General features: G+C 37.2%; 1 protein-coding gene across 1 annotated transcript; it reads left to right on the forward strand.

The window, feature by feature from the left end:
- The first annotated feature begins 1932 nt into the window (after positions 1 to 1932).
- On the forward strand, positions 1933 to 26261 carry pms1 (PMS1 homolog 1, mismatch repair system component). Its single transcript, XM_053328864.1, has 13 exons — positions 1933 to 1972; positions 4430 to 4576; positions 4762 to 4944; positions 5561 to 5663; positions 6196 to 6359; positions 12780 to 12896; positions 15200 to 15322; positions 15517 to 15657; positions 16569 to 17353; positions 20947 to 21414; positions 23249 to 23379; positions 25669 to 25829; positions 25919 to 26261. The coding sequence occupies exons 2-13, from the start codon at positions 4445 to 4447 to the stop codon at positions 26117 to 26119; spliced, it is 2709 nt and encodes a 902-aa protein (XP_053184839.1). The 5' UTR covers positions 1933 to 1972; positions 4430 to 4444; the 3' UTR covers positions 26120 to 26261.

The raw sequence follows: 26261 nt of genomic DNA on the forward strand, positions 1-26261 counted from the left end.
AAGAAGGGATGAAAGGAGGGAGGAAGATGGAAGGAAAGGAGGGAGGAAGGAAGGAAGAAGGGAGGAAAGGAGGGAGGAAGATGGAAGGAAAGGAGGGAGCAAGGAAGGAAGAAGGAAAGAAAGGAAAGAAGGAAGGGAGGAAAGAAGGAAGGAAGGGATGAAGGAAGGAAGGACGGAGGAAGGAAGGAAAGAAGGAAGGAAGGAAGGACAGGAGGGAGGAAGGACGGAGGAAAGGAAAGAAGGAAGGGGATGGAGGAAATTACCCTACTTTTAATTCATGCCTAAAGGGTTAGGTAGGAACCCTTTGTAGGTCTGCTCAACCATTTAGTAGAGGTCACTTTGTGTCATGATATCTGGTCAAAAACAAAATCTATTTAACCCAAACCTTTTGGGCAATCTTTACCACTTGTATGAGGTATATAATGCACAAAAACACCATCATATTGTGTTATGGTTGCTATAGATACACGACGTGTTAGTAGTGTCTCACCAACGAAGAAAAACACAAATCACTGCTGTGCTGACATGAGAGATCAAACAGAATGAGTCTCTAACATGTTTTTCAAAGAAGGTTTCGAACAAATAAGGTCTGAATAAGATAAAACATAAAATTAAGATAAATGAGGAAATGTTTTATGGCCTCAAAGAGAAATTATTATTTTTTTAAATGCTGCTTTCTTGGTGTGACCTACAAAGGGTTAAGCTGATGTGGACCGTCAAATATGTCTCGTATACTTGTGACAGCCGTCCCCATCATGGGGTTGGTAGTCGGTCACACGCTATGGGGTTGTTTGTCCCTGTGTTATTTTAATAGGGGAAAATAAAAAAAAGATGTAGGCAATCTTAGAAATGACTTTAAAATGTTTAGTTTCATATAAATATAACAGCCTAACATACTTCCTGCACCAAGAGAATAAAAACAGGAGAAATCAGTGCATTTTTTTAAATCCTTATATAACAATATTGTGTATTTTCACCTCTTTTACTGCACTGAGTATCACATCTGGAGGGGTCTGGCCCTTGTTTGTCTTCCTGACAATATTCCTGCTCATTTTGCTCTCTCTAAAAGAAAGAAAAGACTAGATATATCACACCATAAGTATTATGATCTTGATGTAGTTAAAGTATTACAGTAAAAGTACATAAGTATTATAAATGATGTAGTTAAAGTATTACAGTAAAAGAACATAAGTGTTATAAATGATGTAGTTAAAGTATTATGGTAAAAGTACATAAGTATTATAAATGATGTAGTTAAAGTATTACAGTAAAAGGACATAAGTATTATAAGTGATGTAGTTAAAGTATTACAGTAAAAGGACATAAGTATTATAAGTGATGTAGTTAAAGTATTACAGTAAAAGGACATAAGTATTATAAGTGATGTAGTTAAAGTATTACAGTAAAAGTAGATAAGTATTATAAATGATGTAGTTAAAGTATTATGGTAAAAGTACATAAGTATTATAAGTGATGTAGTTAAAGTATTACAGTAAAAGTACATAAGTATTATAAATGATGTAGTTAAAGTATTATGGTAAAAGTACATAAGTATTATAAGTGATGTAGTTAAAGTATTATGGTAAAAGTACATAAGTATTATAAGTGATGTAGTTAAAGTATTACAGTAAAAGTACATAAGTATTATAAGTGATGTAGTTAAAGTATTACAGTAAAAGTACATAAGTATTATAAGTGATGTAGTTAAAGTATTACAGTATTTAATACTTATGTAGTTATAATATTACCGTATTTAATACAGTATTTAATACTTCTGTCTTAAACTTCACGTTGAACCTGCGAGCTCAAACTCAGGGATTTTGTCTCCATGGTTACCTCTGAACCCCCTCACGTGTCCTCTCCTGGCCAATCAGCGTTCAGCAGAGGGGGGCGGGAATCCGCTGGTTTCCGGCGTGTGGCTCGTGTGTGTTGTTATGAAGGACTGAGCTGCAGGTTAATGGTGCTTGTTTAGGTCAGTATTTAACTATTTATCTTGTTATTGACATTAATAACCAGTGCAGTATGAGCTCGTAACCCTTCATGTAAGTGTGCACGATGCTGTGTGTTCATGTGTAACTTAATTAGTGTTAAAACGAGCAGCAGAGCAGGTAGCTAATGTTACTTTGAGCTCTAATGTGGTTTATTAAGATCTTTATTACAGTATTTATTAGGATCTGTAACGATTGATAGCCTGGTTACCAAGTATTAAAATGTTTGTCAATTACTTTGCATATCTGTTATAGAGATATTTTAAAGAAAAAAGTCTCTGGCACGAGCTTCTTAAATGTGAATTTTTTCCTGGTTTATTAATCAACTATGACACTAAACGATTAATGCAACGATCGATTAATCGACTAGTCATTAACAACTAAATTAATTGCCAATCATTTTTGTAAACCAATACTCATTTTGGATTATTTTTTAAGAGAAATAATGTCCAAATTCTCCAGCTTCTTAAATATGAATTTGTCCTGGTTTGTATCCCCTGTGGCACTAAGCTGATGATTAATCGACTAGTTACCAACTATTAAATTGATTAACTACTCTTTTGAAAATTGAATGATCATTTTGCATTATTTTTTCAAGATAAAAAATGTCCAAATTCTGTAGTTCCAGCTTCTTAAATGTGAATATTTTCCTGTTTTTTTAGGTCTTCTTACACTAAGCTGAATCATTTTTGGATAGTGGTAAAAAAAAAAAAACAAGACATTTGATCAATATGTTTAACCATTTTCTGACATCTTACTGGCCAAACAACTAATCCAATAATCGAGAAATTTTATCTGTAACATTTAGCTACATATTTATTAGAGTAATCGTTTCATCTCTGACTTTGGACTGCAATGATCAATCAATTAGTTTTCAACTATAAACTTTAGCAATTTTTTTTGTAAAATTATGCATCCTTAAATGTGAATAATTCCATATGTCTTAAGTCTTCTGTGATAATTAAGTGAATTTCTTTAAGTTGTGGATTATTGGTCAGGACAAAACAAGACATTTTAGTGCAGCTGCAAAGATTAATTGATTTTGATACATCTATTTTGAAAATGTATTAATCATTTAGAGTCATTTGTTTAAAAATACATTAAAAATTAGCATCTTAAATGTAAATATTTTTGTGATTTCTTTAATCTTCTTTGATAGTAACGTAAGGTTGGGACAAAACAAGACATTTGAGTTTGCAACTTTGACTTTTGAAGCTTATTCACCATTCATTAATCTTCTTAAAGATAAAATGACAAAAAAAAGATTGATTAATTCAGAAACTAATCCACAGATAATAGGTGATGAAAAGAATTGGTAGTGGCAGCCCAAACGTTAATGCAAATATTTTTTACAATAAGCGGTAAAGCGACACTCGCAGGAAATGTCCCTCAATGTGTCGACTATTTCAGATTTTTATCAGAGTATTTATAGCACAACTGAAACATGTGTATGTGGTTGATTTCCTGTCGGCAGAGTCAGGTTTGTAGGTTTCAGCATTTCCTTTGTGTTTGTGTGAGATAAGTTTGGCTAACAGACAGATAAACAGCTGCAAGAGTGCAGATCTTCGTCAGCTGTGTCTGGAGGAATATATAGCCTCAGTTTTTCAAGGTTCGCAGATAAGTCTAAACTTCTCAATTTAAACATCGTTATTTTGCAACACAGAAGAGTTGAATCTAACTCAATCGTCCCTTCTAGCCCCCTTACAGTCAGGATACAGTCTCCCCCTTGGGAGAAATTCAAATGGACACAGCAGAAAATAGGATAAAATAAATAAAATACTATATACAGTAAAATGTAAAATGTCTTTGAAGCTAGATATTATTCATCTCATATCATGCCTATCTTTAGTGGATCATAACATGTCAGGTATGGGGTTAATCTGCAGGTGCTGTGGTTCAAAATGAGGCCAGACTTTTCTATGAATGTCAATTTTTGGGCCACAGTTTGTTCTTAGACTAAGTGTTTGTTAGAAATGCCTTTTTTGGCAGTTGTTGAACACTTGTGGCCTCTACTGGCCGGTTAAGAGGAGTGTTTAATTGTGTTAAATGTTCTTATGGCTCAGCGAGTGCTATCTAAATTTTGGTATATTGTTGTCTGACCCTCAATATAATGACAACAAAGCTAACGCTACTATCAGAGGACCTTGGACATAAAGTCATAAAGTCTCAAATACAACAATTATAACCGTTCTCAACAATATATGCCTATGCATTAAGAGTCCTAAATGTGTTAAAAAGCATTTTCCATTCATTTTATGACATAATCTCTATATTGAAATCCTGGATGATGGATGTCTGCTGTAGTTTGAGAAGCCACAGATTTGACTAACATCTTAAACATTTCTCAAGCTTCACTCTACCCTCATGTCACGATATCGTCCTGATTCAACAACATTCAAACAAACATATAAACCTATAAACATCAGGCTGTTTTTCTTCAGCAGGTAGCGGGGATCATGAAGCAGCTGTCCGCAGACACCGTGCGGCTGCTGTCCAGCTCGCAGGTCATCACTTCTGTGGTGAACGTCGTCAAAGAGCTGATAGAAAACTCCCTGGATGCTGGAGCTTCAAGCGTCGACGTTAAACTGGTAAAGTGTTGAAATCACTTGGGAAATAATATATGTTGAAGGATTAGAGGTATTGTCTACAGCAGGATTTTATAATGCAGTTTATTTACCTAAAGTATGTAGGGTGTGACAGTTTATTATTGCTGTATTGTTCTCTCAGCTCAGACAATGTACAGGACATTGTTGACTTTAATGTCCCATTGTAGGAGAACTATGGCTTGGACCGGATAGAGGTACGTGACAACGGTCATGGGGTCAAAGCTGCAGATACAGCCGTAATGGCTGTGAGACATTTCACCTCAAAGATCAGCAACCACGAGGACCTCGAGCAGCTGGAGACGTATGGTTTCCGAGGGGAGGCACTGGGCTCCATCTGCGCTGTGGCCGAGGTGATGAAGGGTTTAAAATGAGAGCGAGCTGAGTAGCAGTGCTTTGAGATCCAGCAAGATGGAAATTTTTCTTTAAATGTAGTTTTTAATGTTGCTTTTTAAATACTTTATTTTGAAACTGAACTGGACTGATGGCATGAATCCATTTGGAGAGTTCTGCATTTTTTCTCTATCAACAAAAATACACTTTTATTTTTACAATATTGTTATTACAACAAAAACATTACAGTACAAAGTAGAGCTCGACCGATAAATTACTCAACCAATAAAATCAGCAGGTATTTACCTATCACAAACATATTGGTATCAGTGTTCATGCTGTCCGATATGTGCCGATATATTTTCGTAAAGATATAAAGACTGCATTTTATGTATATTTGATCCTTTTTCTTAATTCAAGTTTAATGCATTTATTGTTTTAGTTCACTGATGAAACTCTACAACATCCTTGTTGGGGACACATTAGCATTTACACTACTTACTAAAGATATGTGGTCAGATGAAAGAAAGTGGTTTAAATGATCGGATCACAGTCGGCTGTCCACTTGTGATCCGATAGCTCGAGACACATTTTAAAACCGACTGTTAACAGGTTAATCTTTCTGTTTCTCTTCAGGTGACGGTCACTACGAAGACCGAGGATGACGACATCAGCACCCAGTACACACTTAACGCCACAGGATGCATTGTGTCCCAGAAGCCGTCTCACTTGGGTCAAGGCAAGCCATCGTTAACTGACTCCGACTTGTAGCGAGCAACAGAATCAAGGACTGCTTTTTAGAGACGAAATGATGAAGTGGAACTTATGAAAGCTTTAATAGTACTTTTTAAGTTTGTCATTCAGCTTGATTGGAAATGAAATGATGTGTTTATCTCCACCAGCAGTCACATTATCTTCTTTATCATTATTATGAAGGTACTCAGTTATTCCATGGTTGGATTATACTATTAAATTATATCTTTAAATACAAGTCGAAGGCTAGAAGGTGATTTATTGGAAAAAGAGATGCAACACTTTTTACCCCAAAATATTTGTCATTAAACCAACCAGTTTATTTGTTGCTGGACAAGCCTTAAAGATCTATGTACAATCCCTGATGACACACATAGCATCGATGTTTAATATGAAGGTTTGCAGAATAACACACATCTAGACAAGTATGTTTGAGCCCTGTGGTGTTTTTGTTTGTCTAGTTTATCATTTTACATCTAAACCTGCTTCACATTTCTGCCCTTTGTGTGTTTCTTCAGGAACAACGGTGAGCGCACTGAAGATTTTTAAGAACCTCCCGGTGAGACGGCAGTACTACTCCTCAGTGAAGAAGTGCAAGGAGGAACTGAAGAAAGTGCAGGACCTGCTGATGGCCTACGCTATTATAAAACCCGACTTGAGGCTCACGCTCGCTCACAATAAGGTCAGTCGCTCGTTCGATGTTTTCAGATGTAACCAAGTTAGGAGAAAACTTTTGTTAACTCTCACTGGTGAAGAATCTAACGTTAATATACTGTAAAGAGACTTAATAGAAGTTGAAGAGAATGCAGAGTGAAAACCATCAAATTTAATACATTTAATTTACACTCAACATGAAATTTAATGTGAAGCTCAATATTTGTGATTTGCAGCCCACTGATCTACCTTTTGAACTTCTTTTCACCCTCTGTGGGCTTTAATGGTGGTTATAAAAAGTTTATAGTTTGCGACAACACAAAGAACGGCAGCTTTTACCGTGATTAAAATGTATAATTCTCCTAAAATATGGATCAATACACAGCGTTGTCATGCTGTTGTCCTGTTTGAAACTGTATCTTAGATGATTTGGATTTTATGGAGGAAACAGACGAACAGCAGAGACTTCTCAGTGTAATCCAGCAGAGAAGTGTTGGTTGGTTATGTTGATTATTTTCTCAATAAACCAATTAGTCGTCTGTTCTTTAAACTGGTGGAGAAAGAAAAGTCAATAACTGTTTCCTAAACCTTAAGGAGATGTTTTCTTTTGTCCTGACCAAGAGTCATCAATCCAAAAAACATTCAGCTTGCTTTCAGTGAAGATTAAAGAATTGAAGAATGAATCAATTGCCAAAGTAGTTGACGATTGATTTTCTGTTAAATGACTAATCAATTAATGAACTAATTGTTGCAGCTCTGTAATATATAATTTAAGATAATTCAACCATGAATGAAGCTGCTGGTCTTTACATGAAGAGGAAATAATCACTTTTAGAAGCCAATATTATGTGTTTGATACTAAAAAAGAAAAGGATTTTAAATCGTCTCTCCAACTACCATTCTCTGAGAGTCTGTGGTTAGTTTAGTTTAATTTATTAATTACGAGCATGTTTAAATGATTAAAAAATAAAAGTATAAAGGCAGTGAAACAATACAAATAGAAATAACTGCAAACCTTCAGTAAGCAAATGAAATAATAACCATTTAATGTTCGTAAAGGGGCGAAGGATGAAGTAAAGTCCAGTCAAAACTGTTTTTTATACTTTATCAATCAAATCAAAGTCAAAAACATTTAAAACTACATGAGCAAATAAAGACAACTAGGATAGGAAAAAACAACACTGGAGGAAAAAAGTGATGTTAAATGTAAATAAACTTTATACCTGCTCATATAGTCATTACAGGGTGCAGTACACACATCGGCCACTAGGTGTCACCATCAGTCTGCAGATGACTGAACATCACTGGCTGCTTTTTGTCATCACACAGAGAGGCACACATAATATCTGTAAAAGCACTTTTTAAATAAATAAGTTATCCAGATAGAATAACAACTTAAAAACAACAATTTAAACTCACTTTTCACTTTATTAGGAACAACCTATTAAAAATAAATCAGCCCTGCAATAAATCTCCAGCTTCATTAAGGTTATTTATATTGTTAAATGTGAGTTGATTTTTTCATTTTTTTAAAACTACATTGGACAATGATGTTTCTAATATTTTTCTAATAATTGTGATTAATTCAAATTATCCGTCCCATTTATATAAACTATTAAAACACAATATAGCTCAACAGCACCACAGACTACAGCCTCCATGCAGCATCTCTTTTAACCAGATTAAATACAAACTGAACATTATAATTCAGATTAATGTAGGATTGATTGCGAGAGGTTATATTATGCTGCATTAGCTTAATGTAGATATAAAAGTGTATTGTATTTGTACTGTATATTAAATAAAAATGGTATGAAAAGAGAAAAACATGCATAAAAAAAGAGTAAAATCGGAACAAAGAAGAGCATTATGTCACATTACTCACACCCGCCTCGTCTTTATTTCTCTTACATTAATATGATAATGCTAAATATTGCATACATTTCTGTGGGTGTTTTTAATTCTATTAAATGTAAATCATCTTCTCCGTATTGTAATTCAAAGTGTGCATTGCTTCTTTTTCTCCTTTTGTCAAACGTGTAAAGAAGCTCGTCGGATAAATTATGAGTCAAACACCCTCCTGAAGACACTAATTGTCTGCAGCCTCCCGTTGTTTTGTTGTCAGCGCTCATGCGAGTCACTGAGCTATGAAATTGTTGCTTGTAATGGAAAAATATTCATTTGGCTCGTTGGAAACAATTTTATAAACACGTCGACTGAAGCTTTTATTGAGCCGAGCGCCGACAGACAGACAGACCTGACATATGGCGACGCTGTCAGGTTAGTGAGTCTCTGCTCCGTAAAGTCACTTTACTTTTAAATAAACCACATTTCTCATCAGGATGCATTCAAATCTACAAGAAATGTAATTATTAAGAAGTAATTATGAGTTTTAATTGTCGTGCATGTGGCTCACAATCACATTAGTGCATTTGTTTGGTTGCAGAGAAAATATGCAACTGAGTAAATTTTATTATAGCTAATTATAAAAGCAATTAATGCAGCTTATAATGTTAAATGATGACAATATTGATGCCCTCAGAATATTCAGACTCATCTGGTTTTCTGCTTTGTGTTTCTATTCTTCATCTTAGTCATGAAAACACTCTGAATAGATAAATATAGCATAAATAGATGCTAGTTTTTAGGTTAAATTTGGTATGAAAGGGTGTTAATTGGTATTTAACAGATGTATTGATGTTCAGGTGACTGTTAAAGGCTTCCTGCTCTTTTATAAAGTACAAACATTGATCCATGAAGTTCTTTTACTGGCATTAAAATGATGCACAAATAAAATCTTAGTCTTAAAGTTCTAATATAATAAATTGCTGAAGTGCAAAAGGATGCAAACTACTACAAACCTCCTTTCCAAAGACTTATTAGCCTCTTAAATGGAAGACATTAAGTGCTGGAGCTGATCTGTTTGCAATATCCCTGCACGACAAAGGTGCCAGATAACTACACAGCTTCAGATCTGTGAGCATCTTTTAGTAAATGAATAGCTGCACATGGTAAAATTAGAGTGCTGTGAATGGAGGACTATCACAGAAGACAGTATTTACATTGTGCAAACTGTGCACAGTGCTACTGGACTAATATAGATAGATAGGTAGGTAGGTAGATGGGTAGATGGGTAGATAGGAAGGTAGGTAGGTAGGTAGGTAGGTAGGTAGGTAGGTAGGTAGATAGATGGGTAGATGGGTAGATAGATAGGTAGATAGATAGGTAGGTAGGTAGATAGATACTTTATTGTCAGTGCACATTAAATACAATGAATGACCTTGTTTAGCATTCCCATTCCAGCAGCATACATGAAAATAAATATAAAAATATATGTATGTAGATATTACATCATGCTGTGAAAGCATCACGGTTTCAACTTTCAGCTGTTAAAGAAACAATAAAATCTAAAATCTATCAGGGGAAAAAATGCATGTAAACAACAGATTAAATTCACTTTATATAGTCTGTAATAGTCTATAATAGTTATAATTATAGTCTCTATGCACTATTTGTGTCATTTCATTACATCGTTAAGACTTAAACATTAAGGCTCTTGCTTTATTTACAGTTTGCAATTAAAAAAACGATGTAAATTGCTTAAAATGAGTTCATAAAACGCCCCTTTTTAGAGAATGGAAACAGTCAAACTAACTACTTGATTGTCGGATGAGGTCGTTGACAACACACATACCAAAGCAATGCATCATATCCCACAATGTCCACTTTATATTTGCCAACATTAGGAATGATTAATCATCATTTATCAACAACTTTTAACCACCGGCCATTAATTATGTTGAGTTATATTGGAGGTTTGCATGCTTTCGAGTATGAATTATTTCAGTTATCATCATGTTTTTATTATTATTATCTGTTCCCTTGGTTGCACAGGATGTTTTATGCTTTTTGGGGCACACAATAAAACAAACAAAGTGAATAAAAAAAAGCCCTAGTTATTGCAGTTTGTTCCATTACATAAGATTAGATTAATCAGCAGTGGAATTATTCAGTAATTAGACATTTCCATCCCCCTCCTCCTCTTTTTTTTTTTCTTTCTCTTTCCCCACTGCAGCTAAGCATAACTGTCAGGTGCCCCAAACACAAATATGGCTGACTGTGAACTCGGATTTGGCTGATTATGACGCCTGAGTAAGTTGCTGAACACAGCTGCCGACTTCTTATCCCCAGATTCGGTTTCAGGCTGCGGCCAGTTTGTACACAGAGGCGTGTAGGTGGCGGTGGGTCATGGAGAGAGAGAGAGAGAGAGAGAGTGAGGAGAGGAGGAGGAGGAGGAGGAGGAGGAGGGGGGGGCACACGACCGCCACCACCGCCGCCGCCATATAGCTTTCATAGAAATCAGTTTCGAGGTTGTCTATTTTGTACAATCAGCAGTCAGTTGCCCCCCTATCCTTTATCTCGAACTCTGCTATTCGGCCAGTGTCGTGTTTCACGGCTTCTTCGAGAACTGTTTACAGGAGTGATCCGTTTACATGCGCCAAATTGCGTATTTAATAGCTGAGACATGCCCTGCAGCAGCGGAGTGCATGCTTTAGGGAAATCAACACTCAGAGGTAGGTTGGTGGAAGAAGGAGGGAGGTGAGAGGGGGGGGGTTGTAATCACAGGGAGACACAAATGACAAGCCTGCCCCCATGAGTGTCAACATATTTTATATATCAGAAATATTTCCTGAGCTTTTTTTTTTTCTTTTTTTGGGGTATTAAAGCAGTTTCACACGTTTCATAAGAAGCTGGAGTAGTTTTTGAGTTTTAATTGTGCTTTAAATTCATTATAAGGTAAGTAATCGTGAGTTAACCCTTTACATACTGTTCATATCCTGACTCATAATTAAGTCTCTACAACAATTCACGTTCATAAATTCCCCCAATTTAGTCATTAATACATGTTTGATTAGTCTTATGGAGAAAAAAGACATTCACAATCACTATTATATAGTCCAGGTGAACATTTTATATATTGAATATGATGAATATAATAGGTTTGAATGTTGATTTTGGATCAGCTGCACAAAAATTATGCATTTTTTTTCCCATTTTTGTATACTGTAGGTCACATTAGGAAAAGTCCACTTAATAGAAATTTGTATATGGTGTTTTTAAAGCTCCCAAATGTGAAAACTTGGTCAAATTTGACCCTGAACAGCATGTAAAGGTTAAGTAACTGAACTCCCTGTCATAACATTACCGCTGTTTTTAATGTTGATTCATATGTTAATTATTTGCTTAATTAATCGATTAGTTCTTTGGTGAAAATGGTGAAAAATGTCAATTAGAGCCCAAAATAATGTCCTCACATGTCATGTTTTGTTGTGGGAGACTAAAAAAAACTAAGATTATTGTACTTTTTTCTTCAAATAAATGTCCCCAAACGATTAATTGATTATCAAAATGCTTGCCAATTAATCAATTAATTGTTACAGCTCCACTAAAATGTCATGTTTTGTCCACAGCAGTCCAAAATCTTCACATTTAAGACTTCAAACTGCAAATTTTGACGATTAATTGATTGATTATCAAAATGTCACAACCCAAATATATTCAGTTTACTGTCACAGAAGACTGAAGGAACTTGAATATATTCACTATTGAGATGCTGGAACCAGGTAATTTGTACTTTATGTCTTAAAAAATGACTCAGAATGATTCACTGATATCAAAATATCTGGCAATTGATCAATTAACTGTTGCTACTCCACTAAAATGTCATGTTTTACTACCACAAGTTTGCTATCATAAAAGACTCACATTTAAGACGCTGCTAACAGAGAATTTTGACTTTTTTTCCTTTTTAAATGAAGACTGATTTAATTGATTGATTATCAAAATTTCACAACCCAGATATTTTAAGATAAGTTAAGATTTTTTTAGCCCCACAGTGGGGAAATTAAAATATTGCAGCAGCAAGTGGAGCATCCATAGAAAGAATAAAGAACAATACATAATAAGCAAGTAAAAGACAATAGTTGTAAAAAAAAAAAGAAGTAACATTATGTAATATTCAGTTTATTATCATAGAAGACTTTTTTTTTAAAAAGAGAAAATATTCATATTGGCTGGAATCAGAAAATTTGGACTCGTCCTTTAAAATATGAAACAAAACAGTTAATTGAATATCAAAATAGTTAGCGATTAATCGACTAATCATTGCAGCTCTACGTAGATTGATATATAATTGAAATCTGTGGCACACATCATAGTATATAAAGTAGTTTGGCGACGGCTCCCCAATCCATTAAACTTTAAATTGGACATGAAGAGTATCATTTATAGAAAAACTAAACTTTGGAGCCTTAAAACCGCAGAGTATCTCCGGATATGATGGCGGCTCGGTGGCCCAGTTTCTACCCTGACAGGTGTTTATATAAGTGTGATCCGTCGCCTGATGTGGACTCATGGAAGTTCGGCCGGTGTCGTATTATTGTTCCAGGTGGTGGTTTGGCAGAAGGCCAAGGTGGTCGATCACCGGAGCGCCCTCCTCGCTACGCTGGGGCCCGGCATTGTTGCCAACCTGCTCCCTCGCCACCATCGCCAGGAGCAACCAGAGGTGAGTTGAGAAACGGGGGCGGGGTGGCGGGGGGCGAAAAAATGCAGAGAAGAAAAAGAAGTTTGTTATATCACAGTATAATAATAATAAAAAAAAAGTTTACCAGGTTTCTAGTTTCACTGTCAACTGTTATTTTTATTGTTTCACATGGACCGTCGCTCAGCCCCCTCCCTTCCCCTCCCCCCTTGAGCAAAGTCACCTTCGAACGTCGTAACAAGTGATGCGGTGAATGTGAAGAGACCGCATGGCGCGCGCTGCTCTCTGACGGACGAGCGTCACAGGCACACATAGCAGGGCCGAGCTGGCACGCGGCCACATGCTGCCCGTTCCACCTCGTGCACACACCTTCCATTCTTTGCTCTCATACTGTGGCTCCCATGCCCCTTTGCCCTTCATTATGGGGCCGATATAGCAGTTTATCTTCAAAAGAAACACCACCCACCCCTTTTTTAAAGAAAGCTCACATATTTTAGCCTCATTTTAAGTTACAAAAATCTTAAATGTGGGATTTTTTTTTGCTTGTTTGACACTGAAAAGTAGCTGAAAACGTATTAAAAAATAAAGTTATTTACACTTAAATAACTTGACGCAGCTTCTCTCTTTGGGAAGATTATTTGTTTTAGGTCTAATTTAACTGTCAGTGCCGCATTAAAAGCTGTGTTAAGATGGATACTTTTTGCCGAGCAAATGAAAGCACGCACGTTATACTCGACCGTGAGCTAATAACCTCATCATGAACGCCTGGTCTCAAGCCAGCGAATGTGGTCAGGTTGGTGGCCGGCCAACTATTCCCCTTGCCCTTTTCTCTTGAGTTCTTTCCTGATGAAGAGTGAGTGATTTTGGTTAGCTAAGCTTCGCCGTGCTGATTGTAATTGAATTACTGTTGAGCGGTAACTTTTCTGCTTGGTCACGGTAGGTGTCATGCGGCTCGTACCTGCTGCCAGGCTCCCAACTAATCTACTCTGACAGATATGGAGCAGCCCTTTTCACCCCTGTTTCTCTCTCATTTTTCTCCTTTGTTGTTGTTATTTTGCTGCTGCACTTTGGTGCCCGGTTATGAGAACAACCTTTCACCTTTCCCTCTTACTCCCTGTAGCAATGAAAGGAGAACTTTCTCTCTCTTTCTCTCTCTTTCTCTCTCTCTCTCTTTCTTTCTCCTCCTCCTTGTCCCCAAGACCAAAGCTTTTCGTGATCAAGGGAGAGCCAGGTTGACAATTTTTCACCGGGGCCTCGCTCAGGGGAGAGTTTGCAGGAGCTATTCCTCCTTGCAAGAACAAAATGTGACACTCATTTTTGGCAGCATGACTACGCATAGTCCCTTCAGGGCCAGAGGTGCCATTCGTGCTCTCATAAAGTGACCCTAATGAGCAGAAATAGAGAGAAACATATGTGCCCCGACCTGAAACAGCAGTTCATTTATTAACTTCATTGGCGTGCGTTGCTGCTAATAGTGAGCTCGAGGCCATGTGGAGACAAGAGAGAGAGAGAAAAAAAACTCTCACTTACTGCCTGCAATCTGTAGGACATTAATAGCTTTCTATAATTTCTTACAAGCTTACATTCATAATGGAGTTTTAAGTGCGATCGTTGAGTGTTTTTTTTTCTTTCTTTTTTGTCAAGTCATCACTTTTAAGCTCATGAGATCTGCCTCAGGCGAGATTCTGGGTGAAAGGTCGTAATATATGACGCAAAATTTTTAATAGAAAAATACCAGCTGGTCCGGTGCTGCATTCATAGTGACGCCTGCTGCTAGTAGATTCGGCGTCTCCTGTTTCACTACATGTCTCCAAGAGTTACACAGAAGGTTGATATTTTTCTGGCGTCTGAAAATGTCGAAAGGAGTCGATGAAAGTGGTGGAAATAATAATGTGTAGCTACTGACTGGCTCGTCCTCGTTATGCCATGGCGGTGTGTGTTGTGTGTTGTGTGTGTGTGTGTTGTGTGTATGCGTGGTATGCTGCGAGCGCTGCCAAGTGCCTGTTTGCTTGTGCACAATCAGAATTAATGGCTTTCATTCCCAGCTGTGCGGGGCAGTGGACTGGATCAACCGTGTCATCTTAATTGAAAATGTAATGGTGGCAAAGTTTATGTAATGTCCAGGTTTTAAAAAACGAGCGGTTACACTGTCGGTGCCAGCAGCGGCCGCTGAGTGTGCCAGGTTAAAAAATGTTTGCATAGGCATTTTACAAACTACAAACTACAAACTACCCTCCAGCCAAAATTCACTGTATCTTTTTATGTGGTGTCTTCTTTCTGCTTGTCTTGTGTTGGATTATTAATATTAACTTTTACATTTTATCCAGGTTCTTTTAGATGGTTTCTTTCCAAAACCTGGAGCAGATTATTCTTCTACAAGCATCTCCAGCCCTGATAAAACATTCATATTTGTCAACAACCGGCCCGTCCACCTTAAAGACATAATGAAGGTAGAGTCATTTTGGATTAAAAAGTGAATATAAAGAATATTTTTTGTATCTTATATCTTTATTTCTTTATGTTTCTCTACAAACTTGACGGTATGTTGGACTAAAGAAAGTCAAAACTATGAATATTTTTGTGTCTTATATCTTTATTTTCTTCTGTATTTCCCAATGAACTCGACTGTACGTGGGATCGTCAGTTGTTGCGTCAACACTACAATGCTCAGTATCCAGATGACCGAAATCGATATCCCATCCTCATGCTTCAAATCGCTGTTTCACCTTCCTCGGTGGACGTCAATCTGACACCGGACAAGACCCAGGTTCTCCTTCATAACAAGGTAGCTGTGAAACTTAAGCTTGATAAGTTGAACATGTGTTTTTTTGGGGGGGGGGTTTCTTTTACAGTCACAATCTGTTGTTCAGATGTGTTATCGAGTTCCTTAACGTCAATGTTTTTTTTCGAGCGTCATCCAGGTTTTTGTTTTCATCGAGAGGAAATGATTAAAACACCTCCAGCTTAGAAGATGTCATCGGATCGAGTCACAGTTTTTCTAAGTAATAATTCCTCCTGTTAAGATACCAGCTGTTAAGAGAGAGACTTAAAATGCTGCCAACTCACATCTGGCCAGGGACAATAGATGAAAACTGGTCTTTGAGCCAATTCTGACATACATCATATATCAACAAATAAACTAATGAAATAATGTAAAAAATAAGAGATCCCTTCATAAACTGTCATTGTAGATGATTCACAGCCCTCTTTCCATGTATGTTTTGCAGTTAAGTTCTCAAGAAGTTTATCTGAAGGTTGAATGAGTCAAATCAATACTTCTTCTAAAATCAGTGTTTTTAGTACAAAATATCTTCTTTTTGCTATGACTCAACATAAACACAGTTGGGAAACAAGAAAGGGGGAATTTTGTGCTGATAACCTTCTAACTTTGGAAGATATCCACTTTATTTGACTAACACAGGCAGCTTAATCCATAAATATGATTCAGATCAACTTTTTTGGAGCACATTTTTGCACAAAATTAAGACTTTTGGAAGGATTTTGTTCTCCATCACTTACATTAAAAGCTCATTAGGAGTAAATCTTTTAATGGTTTATTATGAACAGGAAGGATGATTACAGCAAGAAAAACCTGATTTTAATCTTCATATGGACACCTGACTGATGTTTTAAGACTTATCCTTTAAAGGGAATGTATAAAGAAGGTTTTCCATGTTTGATCTGTGTGACATTTAGGAGGCTGTGCTGACTGCAATCGAGGATTTGCTGGTTTCTCTGTATCGGCCCAGCAGTGACCCTCCACCGGAGGATCAGCTCCTCCATGAAACATCTCCTCCACCATCCAGTCCTCTACAGACTGATGCTGCACAACCAGACAACGAGAGGAGTGATAAGAGCGATATCACTCCCAACGATCATGGTGGAGACATTCTCGAAGATGCACCTGAAAGCTGTGACGCAGATCTGTCAGCAGCAGCGAACGCCGATGTTTCACCGAAGTGTCAGACCTCCATGAACAGCTCCTCGTCCTCCATCGCAGAGGACTGGATCGTCAACCAGATCCCAGGTGGGCTCGAGTCTAACTTTTCTCTCTATGATGATGATATAATGATATCAGCAGCGAGCAAATCCCCCGAGAAAGGTGAGGACTCGTTAGATAAGCTATCAGCCGAGGATTGGAGCAGAGGGACGGCTCTGACCGACCCGGTGTCCGGAGAACCGCTTCAACCCATCACCATCCACCAACCCTCAAAGCCCAATCACTCGGACTCGGACGATAAGAATCAGAGCGGCTCGAATAAAAAGTTTCAATTCAACGTCATCACGGAGAAGCGGGCGGCTCTGACGGCGTACGACCTGATCAGCAACCGCGTGACGAGGGCACCGCTGTCTCCCGCCGCCCTCTTCGAGAAGGAGGCCAGAGCCGAGATCCTGAGGGAGAAACCCGCAGCCAGCCTGCAGGATATCAGCGTCGCCGTTCACGAGAGATGGAAAAATCTGAGGGAGGAAGACCGTAAGAAGTGAGTTTTCCAGACCTTCACCTTTCCAAGCAGTTGTTTCCATTTCTTGTTATTTGCAAGGCAGAAAGAGAGAGAGAGGAAAGAAGAGGAGAGGAAAGGAGAGAAGGAGGAGGAGGACCTGACCTGTCATTTACATGTACAAAAAAAAAAAAAAAAAAAAAGAAGAAAAAAAAAGTCCAGCCTGGAAATTTGGTTGATATTATGAGCTGTGTTTCTAATTTCCAGACAACCGTTCCTAATGGGCGGTTAGGTAGAACAACATTTTCCACAGTGAAAAAGGTATCACTAATGATGAAGTGTCGTCGCATCCAGACACTTCTCAGATTTTTGTTAAAACTTAATTTCCCTCCCTGAACAACTTCAGTGATCACTTAACCCTTTTATACTACTCAGGAGTACAATTTAACCCCATTTTTTACATTTGAAAGAAGAAAAAACACCTTAAAAACTTCCCTTTTAGCCAGATATTTGATGACTTATCCTAAAGTGACCCAGATTATACAAAAAAAGGAAATATTTCAATGTTTTTGTGCAGCTGATGCACATTTAATATCATTAATTGAACGTGCTATGTTGTGTAAGTGTAAATATCTTTTCCCCCCATCAACAAAAAGAGTAAAAACTAAAATATAAACACTCTCTCTGCTCTTTGAAAGCTTCATAAAGGATTAAACACCAGTTTATTAATGACTAATGAAGTATTTATGAATAATTTGAGCTTCCAAAACGATCTATAGAGACTAATTATGAGGAGATGCTGTCAAATACCTAAATATGAATCATATGTGAAGTAATGATTTAATAGAAATCGACTGATGAAGTGATAATCCGCCTCATTTCTAATTAGAGATGTCACCGTTTACTTTTTTAAATATCTTGTTTCTCAGCTTTCTTCTCTTTTCTGTTCATTTAAAAAAAAAAAAAAAAAAAAAATCTCACCTACACTTACTTCATAAGTGGGTTTCGAGAAGGAGTGACACATAGTTGGCTTGTCAGGAGCAGATTTGGCACCGAACAGATGGAGGTAATGAGCATTTTGTGTTTGACCTTTGCTCCCCTCGAAGGAGTCAAAGGATTTACATTAATGAAGGGAAGACAAGGGATGGAGTCATTTAGAGAAAAGACGGGGAAAAAACCCCCCAAAAAATAACAGAAAAACAAGGTGATCAGATGAATGAATGCCGACTTCTGGTAAAATATTTAGTCACTGGTTGTGTCCTCATCTGTGGTAAGTACTCAGATCCTTTATTGAAGTACAAGTAACAGAACAAAAGTGTTAAAATACTTAATTAAAGTAAAAGTAAAGTAGTATTATTAGTTTAATTTACACATTTTAATGATTTTAATGACACTCACTTGTCTTGCAGAAACTATAACTTATGATATTTAAATGATTAATATGGAAGCATTAGTGTATAAGCAGCATTTTGCTGTTGTGGGCGCTCAAAGTGAAGCTAGTTTTATTCTATTTTATACACAGTTAACTCCAGTGTTTCCCAAACTATGGTACAGGCCCCTCCAGTGGGTCGCAAGATAAATCTGAAGGGTCATGAGGATGCAGCGGTTATTACAACGTCCTTTTCATGTTATAAAAAGATGATTTCGTGTTATAATTAAATGCTTTTCTTGTTATTATTAGATATGTTTCTTCTGGTATCTAATAAGAAGAAGAAAATATGTCAGAATAACACATGAAATAGCATTTAATATAACATGTAAAAGTATCTAAGTTTCCTAATATAACAAAGAAACTGGTGGCAGCAAAACGTAGCTTTAGATTAACGGGAAAGGGAAGAAAAAACTATGTTCGTTTCGCTCATTTTTGGATTTATTTGGTGAAATATTGGATAATTTGAAAAGTTACTGAAATGAAACCATGTGAGATGTTTTGGGGGAGAAACGTCTCTTTGCTTTAAACTCATAAACATCAGAAACATGACGAGGAAACACATTTTTATACGAGAGCTCACAAGATAAAAAATGAAAATACCTGTTTCATTTTAGACAGTGTTGTTGTTTTTTTAAATAATATCATCAAATGCTGTTTATCTAAAATGTTAATCTGAGAAATAGTCACTAAAACTGTCAAATAAATGTGTCAGAGTAGAAAGTACAATATTTAAGCACAATATTTGCCACTAGGTTGTCAGAAAATGAGAATAATATATAATACTTGAGTAAATTATACATAGTTACACTCCATAACTTCTCTCTAGAGTATGAAGTACCATCAAAAATGTCACAATGGAACGATAAAAGGAGCAAAAATGGCCGTTATTCGACTCCACTGCGCTGACACAAAATGAAGACGAGGCAGTGAGCGTCTAAAATCTGGATTCGCTGCTCGAGATCAATCAAACTATTTAGCGTCTGTATTGATTTCTGACACCGTCATTGTGTCACTCTGCAGGCTCGGGGGACACACTGAGCAGCTCTTTACCTTTCAGTCTGTCTATTGGATCAAAACCAACTCTTAAAAAAAAAAACTGCTCCGTGCACCATTATACTGCACTGAAAGCTTTCAACCCTATTACGTTGATGTATGATTACTGCGTACCAATTTAAAGTAATTGCAAGGTTGGAAAATGTGTATCAGCAGTACTTGGGGCCTTATATAAGGTATGGAAGAGTGTATGGAAAAAGACATCTGTTTAAAATCCCGCCTTGCCGTACAGCTGTCTTTAACATGAAATAAGATGTGGCAAGTAGAGGACTTGGCTTCTTTCACCGCCACTGTTAAGTGGTGTACCACTTCTAGGAATTACACAGTTCACGAAACAGGTTATTTGAATAATGGGGTGCTATGTCAAGCCTTAATGCTTAACATATGAAGATGCATGGAAACATGAGTTGTCAAATACCTATTTCGGTAAGGAAAGCACCCTATATATAAACATATAAAGTCCAATATCATGTTCTCAGTATGTACAGTGGGAATAAGCTGGTACTCAATATCTAAATCCTTACGTAACAACATACTGTAGTATTTTCTAAGTAGACAGCAACAGATGGTAGCTCAGCAGCTGTGCAGATCAGGCATAACGCTGCGTATAAAGCAAGTTAAAGGCCTGTAATTAAAGCATCTGAGCTGGTGATTAATGTTAATAAGGATAAAGTCTCCAGTCGGCAGTGATTTGGTGATTTTAAGGTTAAAACTGGAAAAGATTTGGCTGGAAACTGAGCTGATATCTATGTTTTATATCAGTGGTTTATTGACTGTATTTGACTGTGAAGCAGATTCATACTATGTGTTCAAAGTCATTTAAATGCTGTTATAAGTAACTAATAAGTAAAAGTAAGTAATACCTCTATAAACACAAAGCAAACAACAGACTGGGTCATCTACTACAATATGAAATACTCAATATCATTCCAAGTAAACAGGAATGAAAAGGATGAGTAGCTTGAGTTTGGAGGGTTATAAGTCACTTTTATAAAACTTTAAATACCTTTTTAAATGTCTGGTCGTCTTTTACCTGACAGATCTTTAAAATCAGTGTTTGTCTGGATGTGAGTTAGGAATAACTTTACTAACAAAGAAGCAAGTTTAGTCTCTACTGTTGTATCTGTTGTAACTCTGCTGAACTCTGCAGGTATGAGGACAAAGCAAAAAAACACCTGGAGCACCACGACCACAGGACCAAGTTGGCCTCTGCTGAAGGTCCCAGAGAGACGAGTGGGAGCGCCCCGAGAGGCCACGCGCAGGGCCAGAAACGCAAGGCCCCGCTCTCCAACCAGCAGCTGCTGGACGAGCTCTTCTCCGCTCAGCCCCAGAAGAAGATGAGGAGCCCTCCGTCTAAACCCTCACAGCCCCTCCCCTGTAGCGTGGCTGCCCTTCGGCTGCAGCTCCAGCGCCTCTCATCCCAGAGCAGCGCAGCACCGCGGGGCCTCCGTCTTGTAAACCGGCTGGCCTCTCAGAGCGCCTGGGTCATTTTATGTGGTCAGAGGCTCATGTTGTTAAACCCATTTCGAGTGGAGGAGGCCTTGTTGTTTAAGAGACTTCTAGAGAATAATATACTTCCAGCAGTGAGTCTGCAGAACCCTATACAGTTAACAGATGGGTAAGGTATCACTCTCGGCTCCCCTGCAAAATTCCTATGCTGTCAGTTGTTTTCCTTTTTGTGGGAAACTGCACACTCATCCAATTTCTTTAGATACTTAAGAGGATCTGATAGACACCATTACCAAGAAAAACAAACCCTAATCCTTTTCTCCTTACTTAAATACTCAGATACTTCAGTAAAAGCACCAAAACTTTATTACAGTTAAACATACTTCATTTAAAAGTCTACTTAGGTAAAGAAATGTACTTTAAAGTATTAAAGGTTAAAGCACTTTGCCCTTGTGTGACTGATATAAAGCACATATTATAATAAATTGGATATTTAATACTGATTTTACTGTTTGTGGTTGCTCGAGCTACTTTGAACTACTTTAATAATGATAATGCATTTTATTTAAAGGTGCCTTTCAAAGCACTCAAGGACATTTAACAAGACACATTAATTAACAACAACAATACATCCAACAGTATAAATCTGCTAACATTCACTTTACATACAAAATTAGTCCAGTGGTAGCCAATCTATGGTTCTGGTACCCTCCAAAGGGTCACCAAATAGGAGGAGGAGGAAAAATGTGTCTCAAACACATCTGAGACACAACTAAACATTGATTTTATACAAGAACTCTCAGGATAGTTTGTTTTTTTATAATCTCATCAAATGCTAATGATCTGAAAAGTAGGTTGTATCTAAAACTGGAGTCAGAAGTAGTATATTTCTCTCTATATTGTACTGGAATTGAAGTATAACATAGCAGAAAATGGAAATACTCAATTAAAGTACCTCAACAACTGTCCTGTTCCTCCCTCCTTTCCTTCCTCTGTTCCTTCCTTCTTCCGTCCGTCCTCCCTCCTTTCCTTCCTTCTTCCTCCCTTCCTTCCTTCCTTCCTTCCGTCCTTCCTCCCTCTTTTCCTTCCGTCCTTCCTTCCTTCCTCCCTCCTTTCCTTCCTTCCTTCCTCCCTCCTTTCCTTCCTTCTTCCTTCCTTCCTCCTTTCCTTCCTTCCGTCCTTCCTCCCTCCTTTCTTCTTCCTTCCTTCCTCCTTTCCTTCCTTCCTTCCTTGACTCGAGGACAACAGGAGGGTTAATAACAACTCAAACACATCTGAGACACAACTTAACATTGATTTTATACAAGAACTCTCAGGATAGTTTTTTTTTTTATAATCATCAAATGGTTTTTATGTCTAATGATCTGAAAAGTAGGTTGTATCTAAAACTGGAGTCAAAAGTAGTATTTTTCTCTCTATATTGTACTGGAATTGAAGTATAACATAGCAGAAAATGGAAATACTCAAGTAAAGTACCTCAACAACTGTCCTGTTCCTCCCTCCTTTCCTTCCTCTGTTCCTTCCTTCTTCCGTCCTTCCTGCCTCCTTCCTTCCTTCTTCCGTCCTTCCTTCCTTCCTTCCTTCCTTCCTTCCTTCCTTCTTCCTTTCTTCCTCCTTTCCTTCCTTACTTCCTTCCTTCCTTCCTTCCCTCGAGGACAACAGGAGGGTTAATAACAACTCAAACACATCTGAGACACAACTAAACATTGATTTTATACAAAAACTCTCAGGATAGTTTGTTTTTTATAATCTCATCAAATGGTTTTTATGTCTAATGATCTGAAAAGAAGCTTGTGTCTAAAACTGGAGTCAGAAGTAGTATTTTTCTCTCTAAATTGTACTGGAATTGTAGTATAACGTAGCAGGAAATGGAAATACTCAAGTAAAGTACCTCAACAACTGTCCTTAAATAGAGTAACTGAGTGAATGTGCTTTGTTATGATTTAAAACTGCTCTTATCTGTTGTTGTATGTTAAATATCTTCGTCTTTCTCTCTTTTATAGAAACCTGAGAGGAGCTGAATATGTTGAAGCTTTGTGTAACATGGAGAAACAAAGTCCTGAGCTCAACGGACAGACGTTCATCTCCGATCCTCGAGTCGTGTCTAACGGGTTTAAAATCAGACTCACTCCAGGTATTCCTACACAGCATTTTATTTTTTATTTAAATCCAACTTATGTGGTGTTAAATGAACATTCCTGCTGCTAATTATGTGACACATTCATCTAGATAACACAGCAAAGCTATTCGTTAATCATACGACTGGTTTAACTGGTGCTGTGAAACGCTGCAGAACAACAGACCAGTTAGCAAATCAGCTTTTCTCTGTTCCTGTGTGTTTGAGTCACGCTGTTTAAAGGTCTCACCGATCCGATCCTAGCAGTTTTATTTCACACACGTTTGCCATCATTAATGTCAAAGTTCGACACTTCGTCACTTTAGAAATGTCAAACGTACAGTCTCGGATAAATGGATTATAGTCAATTATTTCTGACAGTTTCTTGTGTGTCGGATTAGTTTGGATAAAACAAAATATTCACATTTATTCCCCCCCAAAAAAGAAATCATTGCGAACAGTGAATGATGACATAAAAAACTTTATATTTTTGCAGAATCCTGATAGAAAAACCAAATAAAACAATAATTTTTTCACTTATTTTGAGGCTTTTTTTGATTTTAGAAAGGATTATGAAACATTTTTCAAATATTTCAGCATGATTGGACAATTTACCACATTTCAACAACAAGAAAACATTTAAAGACGCTTTAACCTATTTAAATTAAGCTAAAATAGAGGAAGACATATAAAACAAGAGAATACAAAGTTACAGGAAATGTAATAAAAGATGATTAGAAGAAGTTTAGCAATATTTTAATATGATAATGACAATTTCGGCCAATCATCCACATTAATCAAAACAACTGTATTTGGACATAAGGGTTAAAGTTTTAAAGTTATCAGTGAACTTAACACATATTTAAGTAATTAACACATTTATTCATGTTAAACCCTTTATAGGGCTTTCATTAAAATACTTGGAAATGCAAAACTTCAACCCTAGAGAAATCTTAGGAGGATATTACATGACTTTTATTTTGCTTTTGTAACTTTTTTCAAGGTTTTTCATTTTTATGTTGCAAATCAAGGTCAATAAAGTTACTATATATGCTTCTTCACTGGTCTAGGGTAAAACATTTTCCAAAAAGATCCACAGGCATGGAGAGGCTATTTGGGATGTTTACAGAAGTTAGCAAATATAGTTATTCGCCTTTTAAAGGGGTTCAACAACAATCTAGTGGCTGTAAATAACCAGTTAGAGGAGTATAATGAGTATAATCCATCAAAAACATCAATTATTTATACAAAGAAGTAGTTTTATGGCTGTTATGTGTCCAATAAGCTTCATATTTTAGGGAGATCATGTTTGTGGTTTAAATATTTGGCAGATAAAAATGACATTAGTGTAATTTAACCATATTTTCATATTACAAGTAACTAAATCAAAAGTAAAGGTAATATAAAATTAAACCACTATACCCGTCTGGAGGCGATAGTGCAGTTAAACTTGTTTTTGCCAGATTTCTTCATCATCATCATCATTATTAAATATTATTATGACATTATTTCTCTGGGTATACAGTGTCCTGCGAATGTTGGTTGTTTTTGTTACTGGAATGGTTCACCTCAGTTGACATTGGCTCTCTGCCCGACAGCGTGGTCTCACAGTAGGTTTGTACCCCAGTGTGCAGGTGATGAGAATGGTTGCCCTTTAAGAAATTCAAGGAATTTTCATTTGGCACTGCCAGCCTCGGTGGGTGTGCATGAGACTGGAGGTAGAGGCGTATATGTAAGATTTGGTTTCGTTGCTGAAGTCTTTTAGCTGAATATCTAAGATTGTTTAAAATATGTGATCTTTATTGTGACTTCTGGCATATAAAATTGATAGATTTCTTACAAGTTAAACAACAAATGTCAGTATGGAGGTAAATATGCTGTAAAAAAAAATGACATTTCTTACTGACAGTTGTTGCTCTGTACATAAATATTTAATAGCACATGCACTGGACTCTGCAGCCTCGCACAGGCAACAGAGCCAGCACAGAAGTATTATAACTGTCTTTGAGTCTCAAGGGTTTTTTGGTTCATTTTTCATCCAAAGTCATGTATCAGAAATATAAATTGTGCATGATTTCCACTATTTCCTCATGAAATGAGAAGCTATCATTCTTCCACCCTACAAGACAACTTCCTTTCAGTCTTCTGGGGCTTCTATTAGTCATTTAACACTCCATTTGGCCCCTCGCTTGTTTGACTTGGTCATCAGTCCGGCCGTAAACCACAATATTTATTTATTATTCTTTCCTGGAGATAGTAGTAGCGTCTGGAGTATATGAATCCTTGTTTTCTGCTTGTTTTGGCCAGGCCTCACGTCAGCCGAGAGACATCTGGAAGTGACAGCTATGGCAGACTGCGTGCCTTTCCTCGGCGTGGAGGACCTCAGGGAGATCCTGACTGCAGTTCTTCACAGGAAGGCCAGCACTGTGCAGGAGAGCCGGCCACTTAAAGTCACAAACTACCTACAAGTGAGACACGCTATGAGTTGTATGAAAGTACGTTAGGTCGTAGCTTTGTTTGATTTTAATTAAATGTGTTGTGGCTTTTGTTTTGAAAGGGTGAAGCAGTTCGATTGGCCCGTCAGCTGCCGACACATTTATCCAAAGAAGACGTGCAGGAGACGCTTCTACGGATGGAGCAGCAGCTTGATGAGAACAACCGGACTTGTTTTCATGGTCGACCTTTTCTACAACACCTATCTGACGTCCCGTCTACAGACCAGGAAGCTGAGGCTCTGATCAAACCTCTAGAGCTGTGAAAAAGACACAAACACCCTTTTAAAAAACACTCAGTGCAATATCAATTTACAGCTGTGTCGTTTTTTATGCAGTAGATTATGATTTCAGTTCAGCTCTAATTCTGTACAGCTTTGTTTCTAACAGAGTTTAATAAATGTATGT

The sequence above is a fragment of the Scomber japonicus genome, chromosome 11, assembly GCF_027409825.1.
Source record: "Scomber japonicus isolate fScoJap1 chromosome 11, fScoJap1.pri, whole genome shotgun sequence".
NCBI classification, from domain to species: domain Eukaryota; kingdom Metazoa; phylum Chordata; class Actinopteri; order Scombriformes; family Scombridae; genus Scomber; species Scomber japonicus.